Raw genomic sequence first — 23437 nt, forward strand, 5'->3', positions numbered from 1 at the left:
ACTAGGTGTCACGTGATAGTCGCGCAGGCGATGACGACAATGATTGCTTTCAGTAGCTCATTGGTTGGAGACGCCAGTGCTGTCCGGAGTCATGGCGACGGATGATACTTCCGGTATGCAAAGTCGGTGAGTCGCGACTGCACAGTGGAAACGATAGCACGCCGAGGCGCACATTACGGAGATGGCGGTCATGTCAGTTGTAGTAAGTAGCAACATGCACAGATGCATTCCATTATGTATTGATTGGCTATGATGATGTAATGTGGGGTGTGTATTTTAATGTGGGGGGGTATATATATGCCTACCAGCATTGGTGTCATTAGGCTTGATAAAGACTGGTGAACAGTCGAAACGTTGCCAATTGTGTCTGGAGGTACGAATAAAAGAATTTTTTGATACTGCAACATGCTGCCGAAGCCATCTTCCTTTCTACACATATACTCCAAGGCCTGATGGATCAAGGGCCTACGGCTGCTGCATTGACCAACGCACTATCCTGAGACCACAAGGTGCTGCTTCTACACTTCAACCTCTACCTAAACTCAGCATAGGTCAGTGATGGCGAACCTTTGAGAGGTCGAGTGCCCAAACTGCAACCCAAAACCCACATATTTATCGCAAAGTGCCAACACGGCAATGTAACCTGAATACTACAGTCCAATATAGTAGATCTTCCATGTACTTTATCATTTAGCTATCATAGCCTGCCCACATTCAGTGCAGTGCCTGTGCTGTTCATAGTGCGCCCTGCGCTGATGAATGGCAGGAAAAGTCTAACGCATATTGGTACACCATAGACTGTTTCCAGGGTGTTGGTGCCCACAGAGAGGGCTCCGAGTGCCACCTCTGGCACCTGTGCCATAGGTTCGCCACCACTGGCATAGGTCATCAGTATCTAATCGATGGGAGTCTGACCCCCACCACCACCCCTGGCCTCTTCCTAATCACATGGAATGGGCCCGGGCTCCGATACCAATCACAGCCACTATATAATGTACAGTGCTACAGAACCTACTCAAACATGTGATCAGCGGGGTGGCACGCCCCACTCATCTGTTAGTGATGACCTGTCCTGAAGATAGGCCTTCCATATTGTACTCCCAGAAAACCCCTTTAACGGAGCTGCAGTACCAGACACAACCTAAGGACAGGGTGGGGCACTGTTTTTTATTGTTACTGGTGCACAAGTCGATTGTTGGACATATTGCACGTAGCGGTTGTTATTGTGCCCTTTAGTACAGTGTTAGTGGGGGCTCTTTCAGGGGTGCCGTGGAGTATGTATAGTACAGTCAGGGTAGTGGTCATCATCCATGAACTGACCTATGACCCCTGATGACCAGGGGTCAGTGTGTGCATAGCGCCAGCCCCATGTCTTCTACCCATGGGTGTCGAGAAGCCCGTGACCTCAGGGGAATTCACAGGGTAGCAGTGACCTCACTGAGGCATGAGGCACTAGGTGGCTCACACAGTTAGGCCTCTTGCACACAACTGTGTGTCCCGCGTGGCCATATTGCGGCCCGTATACGGCAGGTCCACAATACACGGGACACCGGCCGTGTGCATTCCGCATCACAGATGCGGTACGGAACAGAAGCACTACGGAGTGCTTTCGTGGGGTTCCTTCTGCAAAAAGATAGAACTTGTCCTATCTTTTTCCTAAACCGACGGATCGCGGACCCCATTCAAGTGAACGGGGTCGCGGTCCGCATGCGGCTGGCCCACTGTCTATACCCGTGCAGTGCGGACTGCAATTTCTGGTCCGCAGCTCGGGCAGCAGACGTTCGTGTGCAAGAGGCCTTATGTGATGATTCTGAGTACTTTTCATTTCATTTTGACATTTTTGGGGACGTATAACAATATAAGACAGATCGCTCCTCGGCCGCAGCTTCCTGGCGAAGTTCAGCGTAAACATCATTTTTAATTTCTAGCCTCCAATTAATCCAAATATTTGCCGTTGGGGGTCACGGCTGCTGCGGAGGCGCAGACTTTGTCCGCTGGCTGCCGGCGTGTTTAACCCGTTCCCTGCCAGAGGCCTGCACCGGGCAGTGTTCCAGGGTCACCTGGTGGTCATGAAGTCTTCCGCTATCTGAGTCGCCTGCGGAGCAGAGCCAAGTTCCCATCTGCAGTCACCAGCGCTGTCATCTGCCCACCCCCGGATTCTGAGCGCCTGTCATCACCGCCAGCTTTTTCCATCTCGAGGATTAGTCTGCAGATCAATAACCGCGCATTAGGTAATGACCTACACAGGCATGTGTGTCTTAAAGGGGCAGGCCACGACGGTGCCGCAGCAGGGCGTGACTGGTTCAGATCGACAGCTCTGCAGCCCGTTCATTATAAGGGTCAGCAGCTATGATCTTAGATTTGGTGATGTCACATAGTGACATCACATCGCCCTAAAAAGGTTTTATGTCCTAGAAGAAGACATTTACCAACCTAATGGCCTCCCATAGAGCATATCAAGGCTGGAAAATGAGTGGCCCCCGATTCCAGGAGAGGTCACATGACTTTACTGTTTACACACGGCATCTATAGGAGGAGGGGCTTACTCGTAAGGATAATACAGGTGAAGGGAGCTTTCCCTTTAAAGAGCACCAGTCAGCAGTAAACTTAAAGGGGTTCCCAGGACTAAAGGCTTTTTTATCTAATGCCCGCAACCTGCCTCTGTGAATAGAAGATTCCTACTTACCTGCTCCCCGCCAATCCTGTCCTCTATGGTGGCTCTCACGTGTCCATGTTCTGATCCGGGACGGTTTACATCCAGCGGTGCATGGTCATGGTCACATGCTCCGTGGCAGCCAATAACCGGCTTCAGCGGTGACATGGCCACAAGCGGTACACCACCGAAGCCAGTTATTGGCTGCAGCAGAGCACTTGACCATGACCATTTATCGCCAGATGTGAACAGTCTGTACATACTGCTTGCTAGGGTTGTTCCTGCTGGTTAATATGGTATATTCCTTATGCAAATGAGGGCTTCAGTGCACCGAGGGGAGGGGCTTAGCCCCTCTGGTCCCCGACTTTGCAGTAAAGAGCAGTAAAGAGCAAGTCTTTCTTTCTCAGGAATGCAGCACAGATATCATTTAACCAGCAGGATCAGCCCTATCTGCTTGATCCTGATGAAATGTGCACTAACAAGTATGGTTTTAAGGAGCTTTTCAAATGTCCAAAGGGTTTTCCTCCGTCCCTACTTGTTGGAAGGGTCCCTTGACCTCCAGCGATCAGATACAATGTTGCAGTAAGTGTTCAGTTTTCCTGCAGCGCCACCACAGGTGGAATTGTGTACTGCGCAACGCCTATTCAGATCAATAGGACAGGTCCTCCAGAACCGGAAACACTTTTAGTAACCAAGAGATGAGGATCCTGAACAGGGGACCCCTCTATAAAAAAATATTTTCCAAACTGGACAGCCCCTTTAAGATGTACTAGCCCCCCACCCTTGGATTCTTTGAGATGCTGCATGCATTATTAAGCTGTTGTGATGTCCTGATCTCAGCTTTTTCATGTGGGATGTCCATACGTCTAATGGACACGTCTCTTCCATCCCCCTCCTCCCCGGTATATATGGCTGGCTATTTGTGGTCCTCCAGACCCAGCCAAGAGACGGTTGTGGTCTGCCCGAGCACGCAGTGTGTCAGAGGTAAGGAATGGAGGCCGTCACTGGTGTACGGGGCCAGGAGATAAGCCGCCAGGCGGAGATGAGGAACGCTGTAGAAAGCAGACGTCTGTCACCCTTCTATTTCAGTCTGCATCTGGAGGGGTCCATGGAGAACGCTTATCTGGAGCAGCAGATAAGCGGCGGCTCGCGGAGGGGAAGCGTCGCCTGCAAAATCAAATTGCTTTCGCATGACCTAATAAAGTTTGACGGGACAGAAAAAAAGTCTGTTTTTTTTAGGGGGGTGAAGTGGGTCCTCTCCATCCTTATACCACTTTCTGTTACGGATCACTTCGAGGGCAGCTCCATTCAGGATATCTTCATACACGGATGTGATTAGCCCCCCATGCATAAATACAGCACAAGGGGGGAGGGCTTTTAAAGGAAATGAGCAATGGGCCTGCAGTTTCAGGACCACGATGCATTGTGGCCGATTCAGGTAGTGGGCGGAGTTATCTCCCAGCCCTGGGGCCGGTTAGTCAGTCACAATACAGTCCAGGAGGAGCAAAACAGACCCTTTTCCAAAAGTAGTCACTCGGCCGATCTGCTGACCATGCTAAATTGGCGATTTACCGGGGAAAGACATGGCTGCCATTCAGATATGAGACCTCCAGGAAGGGAGACGCTCTTAGTCGTTTTGTGCCCTGAGCCGGAGCATCCCATCCTCTGTAATCTTCATATTCCCTTTAGGGCTCATTCACACGACCGTATCAATGATTCCACACCCGTTCCACAATTTTCCGGAACTGGTGCGGACCCATTCATTTCAATGGGGCTGCAAAAGATGCAGACAGCACACCGTATGCTCTCCGCATCCGTAGTTCCGTTCCGTTGCCCCCGTAAAAATATAGAGCTTGTCCTATTCGTGTCCGCAATTGCGGACAAGAATAGGCATTTTCTATAATAGTGGTGGCCATGTGCGGTCCGCAAATTGCCGGTATCTGTGTGATCATGTGAATGTAGTTAGACTGAGGTTATCTTCATGAGTCACCCCCTTTAAGGGCTCACTCATACGGCCGTATGCTGTCAGCAAAAATGCAGATCCGTTTTTTTGCGGATTAGATGCTGTTTCATTCACTTCTATAGGGCCCTTTTCTTCCATTGCACGGCTCAGCAAAAAAAAAAAAAAAAACGTCCGATACTGAAAATCAGTCTATTGAAATCTATGGATCAGCAAAAAAACAGAAAGCAATTCGTTTTTTTGCGGATATGCTGAACTGTCCGCAAAAATAATGGATCCGCATTTTTGCGGACAGCATACGGCCGTCTGAATGAACCCTAAAATGAAGCATTCCTGGTGTTCTGCTGATCGCCTCCGATCAGCTATTTCCAGAGGAAGCTGCAGTGGCCACTACTGGGGAGGTTTTGTATTACATCATTTCCTTTCAAATAAATAGGCTGGGCCAATAAAAGTAATTTATGAAAGGGGGGTTCTTTTTGACACAGCCCTTAAAGCATGAATCGGCTAGGGAGTTTTTGGGAAGGTCTTCTTCTCCCTGTGGACTGTGGTCTTCCAGATTCTTTGAGGTTATTTCTGTCGTCTCCTCCTGACTTCCTTGGACTTATTTGTTCTGAGATCCCCTTTTTTTTGTAGACGGGAGGGATCAAAAACATCCTCCCAAATTGTCTGAGGAAACGCTTGTTCCTGTAGGTCGGGAGCAGAGGTGTCTTTTTATTCTTGTCACCATCGACCTCCCCGAGTGTGGCCATTTCCCCCTTTTGTGATGCTTCTGAAGAGCAGCTCGCCTCGATCAGCGGGGAAACGGCAGAGCAAATGTTTACTTTCCCTGCAGTGCCCCCACTGGATAAACAGAGTATTACACTGTACCCTCTGAAATCAGCCTGCAGTCCTCCAGAGCCTGTTCTAGCTTTAGGTGGGGCGGGGGTCCCCAATTGGTATCTATTAGCATCACAGCACACCGGGGCAGTTCATTTAAAGCAATCTTCCCTTAAAGGGGCATTACTACTCCCCAGTGTGATTTTATTTGATGGCAGCGCCCCCCCCCCCCCTTCTATTACGTTTTGCTGCTTTGGATCTTCTCACCATGTCAGATAGTTGGATTGCAGACGTGAAGCTTCTCGAATAAACAGCAACAAAGTTTTGCAATCCTCAAATATGTGGCCTGATTATAAAAAACAAAATTAAAGGGCGACTCCACCGACGGGTGTAGATTGTGCATTTTACATACAGTAGGCAACCTTTCACAGTTAGTCTACCCAAAAATGTTGAGCCTTGTGCTCTAGTCATATCCAGAGCTGCATTCACAATTTCCCCAACTACTACTTGTCTATGAGTGCACAGGGCATTCAAATTCAGTGCTGGTAAATTGTCTGTTTCCCTAGCAGGCTTGTCGGTGCAGCTTTGGATGTGAGTGCAGTATGGGTCCACAAAATATAACCCGTTCTGTGCTGTTAGAAGCTTGATCTTGGAGCTTAGTCCCGAAAGTAGCATGGCCGGGGAAGCCAACTTGTCTCTACCCTGGACAATTGCTTAAGAAGCAATTCCACAATGCGTTTCTATTGGCAGACACGCTTGTAGGCTGATCACAATGGTAAGGCTGATAGGGAAGTGCTATTCATGCCGTTTCCTGACCTCTGTGCCCAGCGGAGATTCCATATTGAAGCTTGCATTCCTGCCTCAGCCCACATCATGGCGGCGGCCCCCCGACCGTAGACCATCCCTGTACATACGCTGGCCGTCCTCTGCACACAACCACAGTCCTTCCCTTTGTAGCCACAGATATGTCAGGGCGAGGTCTGACACTTCCTGCTTGCAGAGATTTGAGATTTGCACGCCTGTCTCGGTGCAACTTGGAGCCGGCGCAGAATTGCGCCTAACGAGGACAGACGCCACATCTGTGTATCACCGTATTACCACCTCTAGGACCTATATATGTCCCCAGTACACCTCCCGTGTAGCTGAGCCCGGCTCACACAGCAACACTGTGGTCCAATACATCCAGCAAAGGAAATCCTCTTTGATGCTTTAAAGACTCTACTCTAGTCACATCCAAAGCTGCATTCCCACGTCTCAAAGGATGAGACAGTTCTAGCTGATCTGTTCGCTCGTGTCTCGCAACAGGGTCTCAGTGAATTGCAGCCTGTGTCAGCAGGGATCTCGATTTCAGCTTTGGATGTGACTAGAGTGCAAGATGTAAATTAAGATAAATCCAAAAAAATATATTTAAAATCTTGGTCCTCTCCTGGACTCCAGGCTGATGTATACAGGCACTTTGTAACAACCTGCAGCTTTCCAATCGGGAGACATGTTAAGCCTTTAGATGGAAAGAAGAAAGTGCTCATTCACCAACAGCAAGCAGAGATCTAGAAAACGGTGAAGAATTGAGAGCAGAAATATATTAGAAAGTTAAAAAAAAAGTGTCATTAAACAGTGAGAGCAGACGATCGGATGTGGTAATAGAAGCGATCCTTTCAGGGCTGCCGGGTATAGACATTGGTCATAGACTCTCCGATGTGGTAATAGGAGCGATGCTCTGAGGGCAGCCAGGTACTGACCTTGGTCATAGACGTCCCCATCTGGTAATAGGAGCGATGCTCTGAGGGCAGCCAGGTACTGACCTTGGTCATAGACGCCCCCATTTGGTAATAGGAGCGATGCTCTGAGGGCAGCCAGGTACTGACCTTGGTCATAGACGTCCCCATCTGGTAATAGGAGTGATGCTCTGAGGGCAGCCAGGTATAGACCTTGGTCATAAACGACCCAGTCTGGTAATTGGGGCGAGGCTCTTGGGGTGGGCAGGTATTGATGACCCAATCTGGTAATTGGAGTGCTGCTCTGAGGGCGGCCAGGTATCGGCGTTGGTCATGTGACTTGGTTCCTACTGTCTCATAGACTATAAAAGGCCGGTGATTTATAGCAGATTCTCACAAGACTCCATTAATATCCCGGTCTGTGTCGTTGGTCTAATCCCAATCATCGTCTATGTTCCAGGCTTGATTCCAGCTCTGGAGTACATAATAAATCTCGCCTGCTCGGTGCTGGCAGATGGGGCGAAGTGTCGCTCTAGCGTTCCCAATCTGGCCGTTGATGGTCCCCGGATTGCTGTGCCGGGTGGTATGTGTGTGTCCTTGGAGCGGGGCCAGGGTAGGACACATTCCCGCATTCCTCCCTGATAGACGGCTTCCCTCCACTGCCGGATCGGCGCATTCCTCCTTCACTATGTTTATTTCCCTTACTGCAGGAGCCATTCATCACCCGCTTCAGTGATTGATGCCCACTTAAAGGGGCCCCCCCTCCTCCTTCAGAGCCCTACCCCCTCAAAGCCCATGGTGGGGGTTGTAGTACCATATCACACCCTTGGGTATTGTTTTTATACCTTTCTATTCATTATCCTGGGTAACCAATTCTGGGAAAGCTGGGTGTCAACCTGTAAGCCTCCCATGTGGGATGTCACCCAGCTTTATCAGACCCCCCCCATAGGAATCTGCTTAGTGATAAACCCCTCGTCTTCAGTATGCTGCATGGAAAGCTGGGTAATAGCCTTATGGGGGAGGCTTAAAGGGATTGTCCTAGAATGACCGCTTATTGTCTCTTTCTGATCGGGGAGAGCATGATGGCTGGAGCCCCTGCTAATCACCAGGGCAGGGGGTCCTATGACCCCCATATGTCTATAGCACTAGCAAAGTGTGAATGGATGAATGGAGCGGCAGAGCTGAGGCTCAACCATCTCCCCCTTATGGTCAGTGCGGGCCCCTGACAGAAATCAGAGAAGAACACAATGTCAGATTCCCTCAGTAGTGCAGCCTTCAGGCCTGTAATTATATCTCCATATAGAAGCTTATTTTTTATTTTTTGCTCACTTCATCCGCCCGGTTCCTTGCTGTTCTTACTTCCCGTCCTCTGATCCCATAGATCTAGCTCCGAGACCGCACAGGTAGTCTTCCTGTCGGGAAGCACAGACATCCATGACTTCAGAAACATGGCGGGTCCCTTTAAGGCGCAGCATTGACTGGTGGCAGCACGTCACAGCCTCCGCTTCACCACTACTTCATGTGCAGACGTCGCTGTAGATCAGGGATCAGTTACCTCCAGCTGCTGTGAAACTACAACTCCCAGCATGCACACTTGGCTGTTCTTGTAACTTCTTCCATAAAAGTGAAAAGAGGATCCTGGGGGTTGTAGTCTCAGAACAGCTGGGAGTGCCTGAGGTTGCTGATCTCTGCTGTAGATCAAGGATCAGCAACCTCTGGCTGTGGCTGTTCTGAGACTACAACTCCCATAATCCTCCTTTCACTGCTGTTGGAGTTGTAGTTTCATAGCATCTGGCATGTCAAAGGTTGCCGATCCCTGCTGTAGATTCAACTCCTGCCACGATTTCTGCAAACGATTGATATACATTTTCAAGATCTCTGCTTGCTGTCACCGAGACCAGTTAGTGCTGCGTCTTAAAGGAACCCGCCATGTTTCTCACAGCAGAGGGTTTGCTACAACTGTATACAGTCTTTACAATCCTCTAAGAGCTGAATACAGCTCATCTCTTTGCCTCCCTGCCTTTTTGCTACAATGTATCGGCCAGGAGTGTAAACTGGATACAATTGTAACAAACACCCAGCTGTAATCTTTGCCCACGATGCATCACAACCAGTTTTCATGGCCTTCAGCTTCGATGGAGCGTGACTGTATACTCATGGGTGGGGGAGTGGGAGTGTGACAACCTTCATGAGCCCAGTTCATACTCTTGGAGGTGGTGGTTGTCACATTTCCAAGGCCTATGACCAATTGTTGTATATTACACACTGGTCTTCAGCAGGCAGAGCTACTGGACTGTCTCCCAGTTGATGTCCCCTTTAAGTGGGCGGGTTAGTCTGTCCTCTGCCATATGGGTGCCATATGGTCGCTTCTTGACAAGCTTCCTAAAAGGGAGGGTTTCTCTCATCGAATTTCTCAGCACTTTGCTTGGTGCCAAATCCAACAAGCCTGGTGATATGGGGGGGGGGGGGGGGGGGCTGACCGTCTTAAGGGGGTTTCCTGAATGTAATCCTTCTGTTCTGGAATGTCAGGAAGACGGCGGGGTGGTGGGTCTTCTAGAGAATGTGCCAGTCTTAAAGGGCAAGACCACTTCCTTTGAAAGAGGAGGGGTTAATAGAATGACCATTGTCTGATGAGGGCACTTTTTACATGGCGCCGTGTGTGTGTATATTGCCCTATGGAGGCGCCACTGAGGTACAGTGCTCGTTTTTGGAGCCACGTACACGGGTACGGAGCACTGCCCCCTCCACCATCGCAGTCCTAGGAACTAAATGGACTGTGAGGCCTGAAAGTGTTAGAACTATTAACCCCTCTATCACCCCAAGGCTCGTTACACGTATAGGTGGTAGCGTTCTGTAACTACGGTCTCCCTTGTGTTGTGCAGAGTTTAGTATTTTTTTTTCATACGGTCTTTCAGTCAGTCACTATTTCCAGGGTCTCTGCTTGCAGTCAGTGAATTGGGAGCATTCCTGTTGTCAACCTGTACAAGACAGGCTAGTCACCGCTGAGGGTTAGACAACCCTCTGTTGGCTCAATTCTTCACTCCTGTCCTGTCGTTTGTTACAGTGTGTCAGTCTGTTTAGCAAACAGAGAGTTACTTGGACTGAATGCAGCGGTAGCAAACCCTCTGCTGTGAGAGCCGTTAGGTCTGGCCATGGGTAAACAGAATAGTTACATTCACTGACAGCAAACAGGGATCTTAAAATTGGGGAAATGCAGTAAATAAAGCCCCTTTGGTGCTGTTTGGCTGCTTCCGGACCCCACGGTCTTCTCATTCCCCCCCCACACTGTTGTGTATGTGTGTACAGTCGCTGCGCACCTGGCCCGCCCCTCCCCCACTGTTACCCTCAGCCCCTTTTCCATCTCTTCCACACGTGTGCACACATACAATGGGTCTTCCTGCACACCTGGCCACACATCCTCCTGCCCCCCCTCCCATTGTCAGATGGACGCTGACGGCACTGCTACATGGCAGCGCAGACGTAAACACGTTTTCTCTTTTGGTAGTGTGCTGGATTCATACAGCAGGATCTGATGCTGGCGCAGAACTAACGAGGGGCAGATCAGACCAGTCATAAAACAGCGCCATACTATGGTCCTGGAATTGACAGCATGGCGACCGCCCGCTGGAAGGAGGGGGGCTCAGGACCACCGTAGTCCATGCCGCTGGCAAGGAGGGGGGTTCAGGACCACCGTAGTCCATGCCGCTGGCAAGGAGGGGGGTTCAGGACCATCGTAGTCCATGCCGCTGGCAAGGAGGGGGGGGGTTCAGGACCACCGTAGTCCATGCCGCTGGGAAGGAGGGGGCTCAGGACCACCGTAGTCCATGCCGCTGGGAAGTAGGGGGGGTTCAGGACCACCGTAGTCCATGCCGCTGGGAAGGAGGGGGGTTCAGGACCACCGTAGTCCATGCCGCTGGCAAGGAGGGGGGTTCAGGACCACCGTAGTCCATGCCGCTGGGAAGGAGGGGGGTTCAGGACCACCGTAGTCCATGCCGCTGGCAAGGAGGGGGGTTCAGGACCATCGTAGTCCATGCCGCTGGCAAGGAGGGGGGGTTCAGGACCACCGTAGTCCATGCCGCTGGGAAGGAGGGGGCTCAGGACCACCGTAGTCCATGCCGCTGGGAAGGAGGGGGCTCGGGACCACCGTAGTCCATTCTTTCCAAGGGGACCTTCCCCCCCCCCCCCCCCCCCCCCCCCCGGCGTCCTATGTCACATTAGTGACCATTTCATCCAGGGTCTAATAAATCACCATGGCAACTTGTATTGGCAATTATCGACATGGTGACTGTCCTGTTATTGGTGGTTGGTAGTAATCACTATGGTAACTGAATCATTTCTAGAGGCTGGTAGTAATCACCATGGTAACTGAATCATTACTAGAGGCTGGTATTAATCGCTATGGTAATGGTTGTTACTGGAGGCTGGTATTAATCGCTATGGTAATGGTTGTTACTGGAGGCTGGTATTAATCGCTATGGTGATGGTTGTTACTGGAGGCTGGTATTAATCGCTATGGTAATGGTTGTTACTGGAGGCTGGTATATATTGCTATGGTAATGGTTGTTACTGGAGGCTGGTATTAATCGCTATGGTAATGGTTGTTACTGAAGGCTGGTATTAATCGCTATGGTAACGGGTGTTACTGGAGGCTGGTATTAATCGCTATGGTAATGGGTGTTAGTGGAGGCTGGTATTAATCGCTATGGTAACGGGTGTTACTGGAGGCTGGTATTAATCGCTATGGTAACGGGTGTTACTGGAGGCTGGTATTAATCGCTATGGTAACGGGTGTTACTGGAGGCTGGTATTAATCGCTATGGTAACGGGTGTTACTGGAGGCTGGTATTAATCTCTATGGTAACGGGTGTTACTGGAGGCTGGTATTAATCGCTATAATAAAGGTTGTTACTGGAGGCTGGTATTAATCGCTATAATAAAGGTTGTTACTGGAGGCTGGTATTAATCGCTATGGTAACAGTGGTTACTAGAGGCTGGTCACTGAGCTGGGCGTATAGCACGTATGGGGCGCACTTCTCCGCTCATCCTCCATCACGTTACGAGAGAAGAGTTTTTTTGGGCTGCCGATCCTGTCCCGCTATCTAATAAGCAGCGTGGTGTGTGGGCAGTACCGGGGAGGGCGTCCGTGCCTCGCGCCTCAGGCTACTTTCACATCTGCATTTTAAATTCCGCTATTGAGATTTGTCATATTGTCAATGGGGACAAAACTTAACTGAACGGAACGGAGTATTCTGTTCCGTTTGGTTGCGTCCCCATCGCGAACAGAATAACACTGCAAACGGCTTTTTTTTTTTTCTGTCCGGGATGTGGCGCGAAGCAAGACGGATCCGTCCTGACACACCATGTAAGTCAATGGGGATCGATCCATTTTCTCTGACACAATAGAAAACGGATCCGTCATGGCTATAGAAGACACAATACAACCGGATCCGTTCATGACGGATGCGTGCGGTTGTATTATTGGAATGGATCCGTTTTTGCAGATCCATGACGATCCACAAAAACCGCTGGTGTGAAAGTAGCCTCAGCTGTGTTGTATCCTGGCTGTCACTGAATCCGCCAAAGCCCCGGGGCCGCACTTTCCCACACATTTCAGGGGCCCTCCGTGATGGAGAAAGAATTCTCTGAGTAAACAGAAGACGACATCGCCCCTAGAGCGAGCGTGATCTGAGGGGGCGAGTCCCTCCGCACTCTGAGGGGGTCACTGACATCACCTTAATTAAAGGCGACTGCTGCGATACCGACATTATGGGTTGTCACCCAGCTTTCTACTGAGCTGTGAATATTAGTATGCAGAGTTCCTTAGTGTTATTTCTGTGTGTCAGTCTAAACTGCGGTTGGCATTCTGTTCAGGGTGAGCAGAGCGAGAGGGGAGTATGGCACTGAATGAAACTTAGTGCGCTCATACCACGTACATAGTAGAGCTGAGCTTCTCAGCGGGGCTCACTTTGCCATGACGTCAAGACATTTTCAGTTTTACATAGGACTGCAGCTCTGAACCCGTCTGTGGTGACTCCCCCAGAATGCCCCAGGGCTGACGCCCAATTCTGTATTTATTTTGCAGACAACCAGCATTTCTCTTCTCGAATGGACGGCCTGAGCGTCCTGTGGAGGAAGATAAGGGAGAGGTGCACGGCCCCCCCCCCCCCGGCGCAGATGGAGCAGAATAAGTTGTATCCAAACTATAACCAGGGTCAGCTCCCTTAAAGGATTTTCTCACAGTACATTTATCACCTACTCACACAGTCACTGGGGCCCCCGCCAGTCACTTGAATGGGGGTCCCGAGTCCGCCTCATCGCCTCCACTGCAGCCATGAACGCGTACAGGACTGAGGGACGCGGCGAGCTCAGCGCCGTCCTTTTACATCTAGAATATTAAATGATGCAGCTTCGTAATATAAAGCTTGAGCCGTTTTCAGTATACAGCTCCCGTGCTACGCTGTGTATCCTAGGTAACAGACTACACACCACCCCCGTGTAGTCTGACCCTTCAAGTCGCAGGTTACTCCACTCCCTCTGCCGCCTCTTATAGTGTCTGTAGGTTACCAAGAAGAGGGAGTGGTAGGACACATGAATGCAGGGTCAGACTACACAGTTTGTTTGTAGTCTGTTACCATGGAGACGCATAGGTCTGCACAGGAGCTGTGTACACAGAAGAACAATAGGAGATTAAGAATAAAGACTGTTTGCAAAATTGCTTCATTTACATTGGAGAAATGGGGGGAAAAATGATTGCAAAGGTAAATACCCCATTTGGGCATTAGGATAAATCATTTGTACCCCCCAAATGCCCCCTCACCCCTCTGTGGGAATTAAAACCTTCCACCCTTATACTCCTTAGAAATAAAGTTCCCCTTCCTGTTTTTTTTTGTGAGGGCAGCAGGGCCATCTGACCCCTTATCGCTCTGCTGATTGGCTGAGGGCACTGACAGCAGAGAGGGGCAAATATAACTTGCTGCCCCCTGCTGGACACTTTGGGAATTTTTTAGACATTAATGTGCCGTTCATTAGTTTTGTCTCAGGCTTGAACTTGCAGTAATATAGATTTTTGTCGGTTTGATATCTTAATTACACTCTTCGGAGTTAATAGCGTGTATTATTGCGCTTGTCGTCGCCGCGCAGGCGGGTGTTCGTCGTTTACTGTAGACGAGGTCTTTAATTACCGTAATTTCTCCCTCTCTCTCTGTGTCTAGACTTACTCCGGGTTATTCTGCGTGGTGATCAACCCCTACAAGAACCTCCCCATCTACTCCGAAAATATCATTGAGATGTACCGGGGGAAGAAGCGCCACGAGATGCCGCCACACATCTACGCCATATCGGAGTCCGCCTACCGCTGCATGCTCCAAGGTGAGTCCGTGGGTGGAGTTACCTTATGACCTCAGGAAGTGGGGGGTTAAAACACAGTGCCACACCTGTCCCACGGGCTGTCTCTGGTATTGCAGCTCTATTGATGTGAATAGGGCTGAGCTGCAATACCAGATACAACCTGCGGACAAGAGTGGTGCTGTTTTTTTTTTAATCCTGGACACGCCTTTACGGGGACACGCCCTTTTATATTGAAGGGTATCTGTAGTATGTTAGTTAGCGCTGCCGTGCCCTCTCGAGGCATCTCATCGGCCGAGACACCTTCGGCTAGGCAGTCGGCATGTTACGTGCCACCTGGTAGGTAGGTTGGGCGAGTGCGGAAAATGGGGACCATCGTCTGCAAAGTCCCCCCTCCCCCGTATGTGACGGTTCATACCATTTTTGAGAAATAGTAGGTGGAAGGAACCATTCGATGGGCTCAACAAGGTAATTAGCATATTACGGAGAGGGTGCAGTTAATATATGTAAATAACATCAATCAAAACCATCAAGGCTCAGTTTAGTGCTGGTAGATTTCTGGTGGCATCCAGCAGCTTTGGATGTGACTGGAGTATAAGTCATAATGTAGAGAGTTTATCATGATAGATGCATATGTAAAGCTCCTGGTGGCAGCAAACAGCTTTGGTTGTGGCTGGAGTATTTTATAATGTAGTAAGTATACCTGATAGATAAATATATAATGTTCTTGATGGCAACAAGCAGCTTTGGATGTGAATGGAGTTCAAGTCTTAATGTAGCGAGTACATCATGACATTCATATGTTACGCTCCTGGTGGCAGCAAGCAGCTTTGGATGTGACTGGAGTATGTTGTTATGTAGTGAGTGCATCATGATAGATACATATGAAAGTTTCTGCTGACAACAAATGGCTTTGGATGTGACTGGAGTATAAGTCATAATGTGGCAATTACATCATTATATATACACATGTAAAGCTCCTGGTGGCAGCAGCTTTGGATCTGGCTGGAGTATAAGTACATTGATATGTATATATTTCTGTGAGGTGGGGGAGGGGTAGCTCGTAGTCTTATTGGGTTATCCTCTGATCTCGCTGTCTTTAGATACCCATCTATTATGTAGTAGTTTCCTCCCCGGGCAGCGATCCATTACTCTCGGGGGTCTGTCTCTCGTCACGGGGGGAATATTTGGCGCTCGCCCACCACATGTGTATACATTCTGCTATTTGTGGAATTTTAATGTATATCGGCCTGTATAAACAGCGCAGCATCTGTGTGTATAATCACTGCGCCGCTAGAATCCGTGTCAACCCGTCATGTGTTACATGTGCAGCGCCACCCAGAAGCCATGTCATCCCGTCATGTCAGGCGTCTTTCACATTTGCGCTTTCCCTTTCTGCTATTTAGATCCGTCATAGGATCTCAATAGTGGAAGAAACCGCTTCCGTTTTGTCCCCATTCATTGTCCATAGGGACAAAACTGAACTGAACGAAACGGTATGCTCCAAAATGCATTTGATTGCGTCCCCATCGCAGACAGAAAAGCGCAAGCGTCTTTCTGTCCGCGATGTGCAGCGCAGGACGGATCCGCCCTGACACACAATCTAAGTCAATGAGGACGGATCCGTTTTCATTGGCACACTGGAAAACGGATCCGTCCTCCATTGACTTTAAATGGTTCCGCAAAAAACGCTAATCAAAAAGTAGCCTTACATATGCAGCCCCCCCCAGAAGCTGTGTCATCCCGTCATGTGTTACATGGGCAACCCGTCAGATCGACAAAAACGCCAGGATAGACGGACCTGTCTGCCTACTGTAGCACAGAGCATTTCAGCACTTGCCTTACGTAGAGCAATATGTAGCAGGCTCTGAGGGGGTGGAGCATGACACAATTCTCTATGGGGGGGGTCCTGTGAGTTAATTTACTGTGTGGGTGTGACCTATAGATATGATCATCCTGTGCTTCTGTGTTTTTGAATAGAATTATGGAATTGCAGTGGAGACTGACACTTGCACAGCTAGTACAGCAGGAATGTGCGAACAGCAGGGAATTATCTCTGAGTATACATATAGACTAATAGGGAGTCAGAAAGCTGGATGGCACCTCCTACGGGCCTTCCCATCATTCGGTGCCAGGCTTGCGCGCCGGGTGTCAGTGGAGTCAGGGTAAAATGCCTATTTCCGTATAACGCCATCAGTCCGCCCGGCTCTTGGCCCTCCACCAGAAAATGTAGTTTTGCTGTGAATCCAGCAGCTTTTGCCTCTGACTGTTTCCTCCTCATAAACCCTGCAGTAACCGCAGCAGACGTACAGATCCGGGCACTCCGAGGTCACGGGGCCAGACCCTCCGCTTCCTTCCAGACTCCCCCCACCTCCCTGGGTTAGTAATGTCTGGCAAGTCTTGGGAGTCATTGTCTTCAGAATGTGGACTTTCTTAACCCCTCCACTGCCAGGACCGGGTATAGAATTCAAGTTGCAAACATTTTTTTTTTGCCCCTTTGTGTACTTTAAAGAGGTTGTCTGCCTTTTTGTTGCAAGAGATCCTTAAAAATAAGGTGATCACAGGCTGTCCTGCCGCTAGGATCCCAAGCGATCGCTGAGAAAACGTGGCCATGAGCGTACAATTCTCCTACAGCTCCCCCACAGGAGGAATAAAGTATTACATGGCGCTCATTGAAAGCAGCCGCGTATCTGTACAAATCAAGGACTTGCAGGGTGTCCCATAGAAATCCCAAATCAGACCCCCTGCTTCCAGCAATGTGCAGACATGGTTGCCAGAATTCTTCCTTTCTTAAAGGGGTACTCCAGCCTAATACAGAATTGCAGTGCCCGAATTGTAGGGGCGGCTGTGGTCTGCAGAGGATGGTAGCGTAGCTAAAAAAACATTGGCGTGCAGTTACCCAGAGTGCACTGCTGTGGCATTAAATCCTCATTCACGTAGTTCTGCTGCCGTGGCTCGTGTCACTACGCTAGTGATAAAGGCTCGTGACATTCAGGATTTCCTTCTGGTCGCCGTTCTCCTCCGCAGCATGCCAAGGATTGGCACATGGATGACAGAGATCTGTTCGGGCATCCTGTCCCAGTGTCCGCCCGCTCTGGCCTGTTGCCATTCTTGTGGGTTGACTCAAGCTGCTGCTTTCCCTCTAACAATGCCTGCTGTGTCGTGGGTATTCTGTGCAAGAGCTGGAGGAGCACAGCATGGCGGCATCCAGTATCCTGTGAATGTGAGCGGACAGACCGGAGGAAGAGGAGGCCCAAGTGCTCATATCTATATGGAAAAGATGTGACTACATGTGATTAGGAGCAGCCTTATAGCAGTCACATTCTTGTACATAGGAGTAATATTATAGTAGTTATATTCATGTACATAGGAGCAGTATTATAGTAGTTATATTCTTGTACATAGTAGGCAGTATTATAGTAGTTATATTCTTGTACATAGGAGGCAGTATTATAGTAGTTATATTCTTGTACATAGGAGACAGTGATATAGTAGTTATATTCTTGTACATAGGAGCAGTATTATAGTAGTTATATTCTTGTACATAGGAGCAGTATTATAGTAGTTATATTCTTGTACATAGGAGCAGTATTATAGTAGTTATATTCTTGTACATAGGAGCAGTATTATAGTAGTTATATTCTTGTACATAGGAGGCAGTATTATAGTAGTTATATTTCTGTACATAGGAGGCAGTATTATAGTAGTTATATTCTTGTACATAGGAGCATTAATATAGTAGTTATATTCTTGTACATAGGAGCAGTATTATAGTAGTTATATTCTTGTACATAGGAGCAGTATTATAGTAGTTATATTCTTGTACATAGGAGCAGTATTATAGTAGTTATATTCTTGTACATAGGAGGCAGTATTATAGTAGTTATATTCTTGTACATGGGGCAGTATTATAGTAGTTCTATTCTTGTACATAGGAGGCAGTATTATAGTAGTTATATTCTTGTACATAGGAGGCAGTATTATAGTAGTTATATTCTTGTACATAGGAGCAGTATTATAGTAGTTACCGTATATTCTTGTACATAGTCTGTCAGGTAGCGCACACCCATCATCTGGGACACCATGTTATCTAATCCAGAAGCATGACCCAAATCCTCTTTGAGGCCACCTCAAGACTGACTTTTGGTACTTAGTCTCAGTAATTCCTTCTTATGTCCTTGTGTCTCATCCCCATGTTGCGCCAAGAAAGAAGCTTACATGAAGACCAGAGTGCTCTCATTGTGCAGATGTGCTGTGTCTGTTGGATGCCTTGGAAATGGATGACGACTTATAGTTGTATTTTAGGACATTATGAGTATCGGGTACTTAGCACATACTGTGTACCTGTGGGTACTCCCAGGTACTCTTGACCAGGTCTATCTTTGGTGGTGTTGGCCATTTGTTGGTGTAAAAAGGCAAGTTAAGAACTAAGAATTCTCTCTGTTCAGCACATGAACACATTTGCCGGGGAAAGGTTTAGGGGCGACTCTGAAATCCCAGCGCATGCATAATGAAAACCAAACGTGACCAAATTGCTTGACACTCGCCCAATAAGCTGCTCGTAGAGACTCAAAGCAGCTCTCTAAACATTGGCTTTCACAAAGTCTTTTGAAGTCCTGGCGTCCATTAAGTGATAACATTCCTCTGAGGTGCAGGAATGTTTCAACTTTTTGATCTATTACTTGTCTGCTTTGGCTTTGGAGGGTTTTGTTATTTTTCAGTCCATGGAAACAAAGGGACGTGGCCTTCGTCACAATGTGTAATACCTGTCTGGCTGCCGCTCACGTCTCTCATAAACCGAATCAGCCTGTCTTGATGCAGCGGCTGTTGAGTCTCATTTTTGGATATTTTTAATACTTGCGTATTCCGGAGTCCCTTTAAGTTGACTTTCATAATCCAGATGTTCTTCTAGCTGCCTTCTACTAAGACTTTGGTTCCGGAAAGTCAGTGCAGCATCCGTTTTCTTGCAGAGCAGTATATTAATTGGAGATTTCAAAGATGTCCTGCCCTAAAATGTATTCATTGACCTCCGTGTAGAATCCATGGTGACTGGTAGGGCTTATCCTAAGGCCCCTTGCAGACGAGTTTGTCCGGATGCGTTGCAAATGCGTTCAGTGAAAAATGATCAATTTCACAGGCAAAGTTATTCAGTTTTGCCAGGATCGTGTTCAGTTTTTATCACGCGGGTGCAATGCGTTTTGCACGCGCGTGATCAAAAACGAAATGTTTACAAACAACATCTCTTAGCAACCATCCGTGAAAATCGCTCTGCATCCGCACTTGCTTGCGGATACGATTTTCACGCAGCTCCATTTACGGGGCCAGCGTTGGCAGAAAAACGCAGAATATAGAACATGCTGCGATTGTCACGCAACGCACAAGTGATGCGTGAAAACCAACGCTCATGTACACCGCTCTATTGAAATGAATGGGTCCGGATTCCGTGCGGGCGCGATGCGTTGGCATCACGCATTGCACCCGCGTGGAATACTCGCTCGTCTGCAAGGGGCTTAAGAGTGTTGGGTCATAGTACTCTCCAAAGGGATGGATCATGGGGAGCAATCAACGCAGCACCAAAGTAAGACCTCAGGCTTAGGGCTCACGCGTGTCACTTGAATGGGTCCACAATCCGGACGGTCCGGTGCGGAACGGAGGCACTAAGGACCATGAAGTGCTTCGTGGGGTTTCTCTCCATTCTCCCGCACCGCACAAAATGCGTGCACTACTTTTTTGCAACGCGGACGGACCATGGATCCGTCTGTGGAATCCGCATGTATGTTGCCCGTGCATTGGGGACCGCAAATTGTGAGACAGGCAGCTTGGTTGTCTATAAAGGAGTCTATTTCACGTCCGTTTTTATGGTCTGTACTTGAGGCCGGGTTTGGCTCGAGGCCAGTTCTTTTAGAAAAATATTCTCCTTAATGTCCTTTAGTTAAAATACCGGAAGGAAGTAATACTAACACTACCTCCACAAGTCACGGAGTGGAATTTCCTGCTTTTGCGTTAGTATTATACAAGGAAATAATCCTTAATATACAAAAGCATGTCTGGATTCACTGCGAGGGTGTCAGTGCATGACAAATGATGGCACAGCCTGACATGGAACAAACCAAACTCAGATTCGCCCTCCTATGAGACCTCTGCACTAGAAGACCTCAACGGTTGGAGTTAAGAATGATTCAGGGAGCGGCCTGATAGACTATAAAATCCTCTTAAAGGGGTTGTTCACTTCCACCTAGTTTTGTTTTGGTGACCAGGGTGTCTAAACTCTGCCATGTTGGATGATGGTATCAGGCTGAGCCCCACAGGTATTCTGGACAGCTCTCTGAGGTTTCGATGAAGTCTACATCTGCACTGTATTTGTTTTAAGGTTTTTTTGTTAAGCAGAACAATCTACACAGCCCATCTGTAGTCCATTTGTTTCTGTTTTTATGCCCGTTGGTTTATTTTTAGGGCACGCCGCTCCAGCTGTATAGACCAGACTCCACCGCGCTTGACCAGAGGCCTGTTTATGTATCGGTTCTCGCTCGTAATGAAATTGTCTAAACCACAGGAATGTGAGTCCTGGAGGGGATCGTCGGGCCTTGTCCTCCTTGTAGTTTTACAGACCTAATTCTGTAGCAAATGGCAAACTTTTTGCGTGTCTGTGTGTACCAGGAGTGAATGTTGTAGCTAGACTTGGCTTGATTGACGTCTTTTTATGTTGGCCATGGACATCCTATAGTTGGCAACATCATTGGTTGCTTTAGACCCACTTTGCTCATAGCATAGTTGAAATATGTAAGGTTTTATCTGTACTAGGAGCTTTTCAAGTTTAGCTTGAGGATTCAGCTATGGTTGTGTTTGGTTCCCATGCTGGTGAAGGACCATTAACCATCCGTCATCAGTCGATGCAATGATGCATCCCTTCCTTTAATTACGGACTGCCCATTAAATGCCTTTGGCAAAAAATTCACAGGTTGGTGACACTGGAGACTTATCCCATATAAACTACTTGCAGATTCAGGGTTTTTTTTTTTTGCACGCCCTGAAAGACCCTCCCTCTGACCTCTCATTCATTAGCATTGGCCCTGGCAAGAGGCTTTACCCATGAGTAAGAATTTTTGTAGAACATCTTAAGGTGGATCTTGTGGGTTTCTGTGCGCAGCTGTAAGATCTGTCTGTATCTCAGGAGGTCGGGGCATTGCCATTAGGGCATATCACTGCTGTTAAGTGGGACACTTGCTTGTACAGTGTTTAGGTTACTGGTACACGTCACATCCCCATGATGTGATGCCAAGAGCCAAGTTTTCCCAGCAGAACACTGCAGAGAGCATCACCCTGTCTCCTTCGGATTGTCTTCTTCCCTTTGTGCATCCTGGTGCCATGCCTTCCCCAGATAAGTGAGGCACACGTACCTGGCCATCCACATGGTGTTAAATGTAATTCATTGGACCAGACCACCTACTTACATTACTCCTTGGTCCAGTTCTGATGCCCATTGTGGGTGGTTTCTGTGGTGGACGTGGGTCAGCATGGGTGCTCTGACCAGTCTACAGCCCTTTTCACGGCAAGAAAAACGTGTGATCTATCATTGGCAGCAGGAATTATCAGAAATTTTCTCTTCAGCTTCTGTGGGTTTAGACCAGGCGAGGTAGCCTACACTACCTGCACACATCAGTGAGCCTTGGGTACCCATGACCCTGTTACCAGATCACCGGTTGTTCTTCCTTGGACCCCTTTTACGAGGTCCTTACCATTATGTACCAGGAAGACCCCAGAAGACCAGACGGTTTGTAGATGCTCTGACCCAGTCATCTAGACATTTGGCTCTATGGTCTCTCGACTTCAAGACCTGACCGTTCACCTGCTGCCTAATATTTCTCACCCTTGGACAGGTCCCATTGTCATGAGTTATTTATCTGTCACTCAATTTTTTTATTTTCTAGCTTATTGGTGTATATTGTGCCTCTTTGGGAGGACTACACTTCTAGCTCATTCTGCAATCTTTTTTCTGGAGGCCTCACTGAAAATAACCCAAGTGACTTGTTTTCACGTAGACTCACTAATTACTGTTTTCTTGAAGGGAATCTTTAGGATTTAACTATTGATGACCTATTCCTAGAAATATTACTGCTGCTGTGAATGAGGGGTCCAGGAAGCCTACACAAAAGCCACCCAACACCTTGACATAGCCTTCAGTGTTAAGGAGAGGTGGTCTACTCATATATGGTCCACCATTTGATGGATCTGGAGATCTTTGGTTGATCATTCAGAGTCAGACCTAGGTGGACCAGTGTATCTAAGGTTTTTAGCTTTTGTATAGTCATTTTTCTCCAAACACTACTGACTGTAGAAGCTCACGTCCATCTGTCTTGTCTTGAGTGATGAGATGGCCTCTCTGGTGGGCAGTTAATATGAAGGACGTGCCTTCAGCCATGCTTGGGTTAAAGTCAATTACACTAACTGCATTCATATGACCAGCATGTGCCTGGGCGGAACCACAGGTGCGAACCAAGGATTCATGGATACCGGATATCCAACACAGTGTCCGCGCCGGTCATCTTGTGCATTGCATTACTTATGTATACTGCATCACCATATTAACCTTTTATGTTCCCATATGTCGAAGCATCAGCCAAGTTTACGTGTAATGTATACCTAAACAAGCACGGATGCCCGTTGCAACCTATCAGCTCATTGCCATAATTTCCTAAATGGGGGCACACTAAGACCACTTGGATGGGGCCATTATTCGCATGTTCGCATGCCACCATAGGATGTCTAAGAGAGCTTATGTCTGGGAATGTGCTCTTGTGCAGTCCTTGGCTTGAGCTATTCAGGTACTTGCATGACGCAAGAATAATGCCACTAGAGGTTTGTGGTCTTCTTCCCCCCTTTAGAAGTCAATAGGAGTATCCTTGACTTGACCTGGGTAGCAATGTGGGTTGCTCACCACCCGTGCCGTTT

General features: G+C 48.3%; 1 protein-coding gene across 3 annotated transcripts in view; it reads left to right on the plus strand.

The window, feature by feature from the left end:
• MYH10 (myosin heavy chain 10) overlaps nucleotides 1-23437 on the plus strand; it is an 82329-nt gene that overhangs the window by 11885 nt on the left and 47007 nt on the right. For all 3 annotated transcript variants that reach the window (XM_044296786.1, XM_044296787.1, XM_044296788.1), the window contains exon 3: nucleotides 14356-14512. In XM_044296786.1, coding sequence (XP_044152721.1) covers nucleotides 14356-14512 — 157 coding nt within the window. The remainder of the gene's footprint in view (nucleotides 1-14355; nucleotides 14513-23437) is intronic.

The sequence above is a fragment of the Bufo gargarizans genome, chromosome 6 (genome assembly GCF_014858855.1).
Source record: "Bufo gargarizans isolate SCDJY-AF-19 chromosome 6, ASM1485885v1, whole genome shotgun sequence".
Taxonomy (NCBI): Eukaryota; Metazoa; Chordata; class Amphibia; order Anura; family Bufonidae; genus Bufo; species Bufo gargarizans.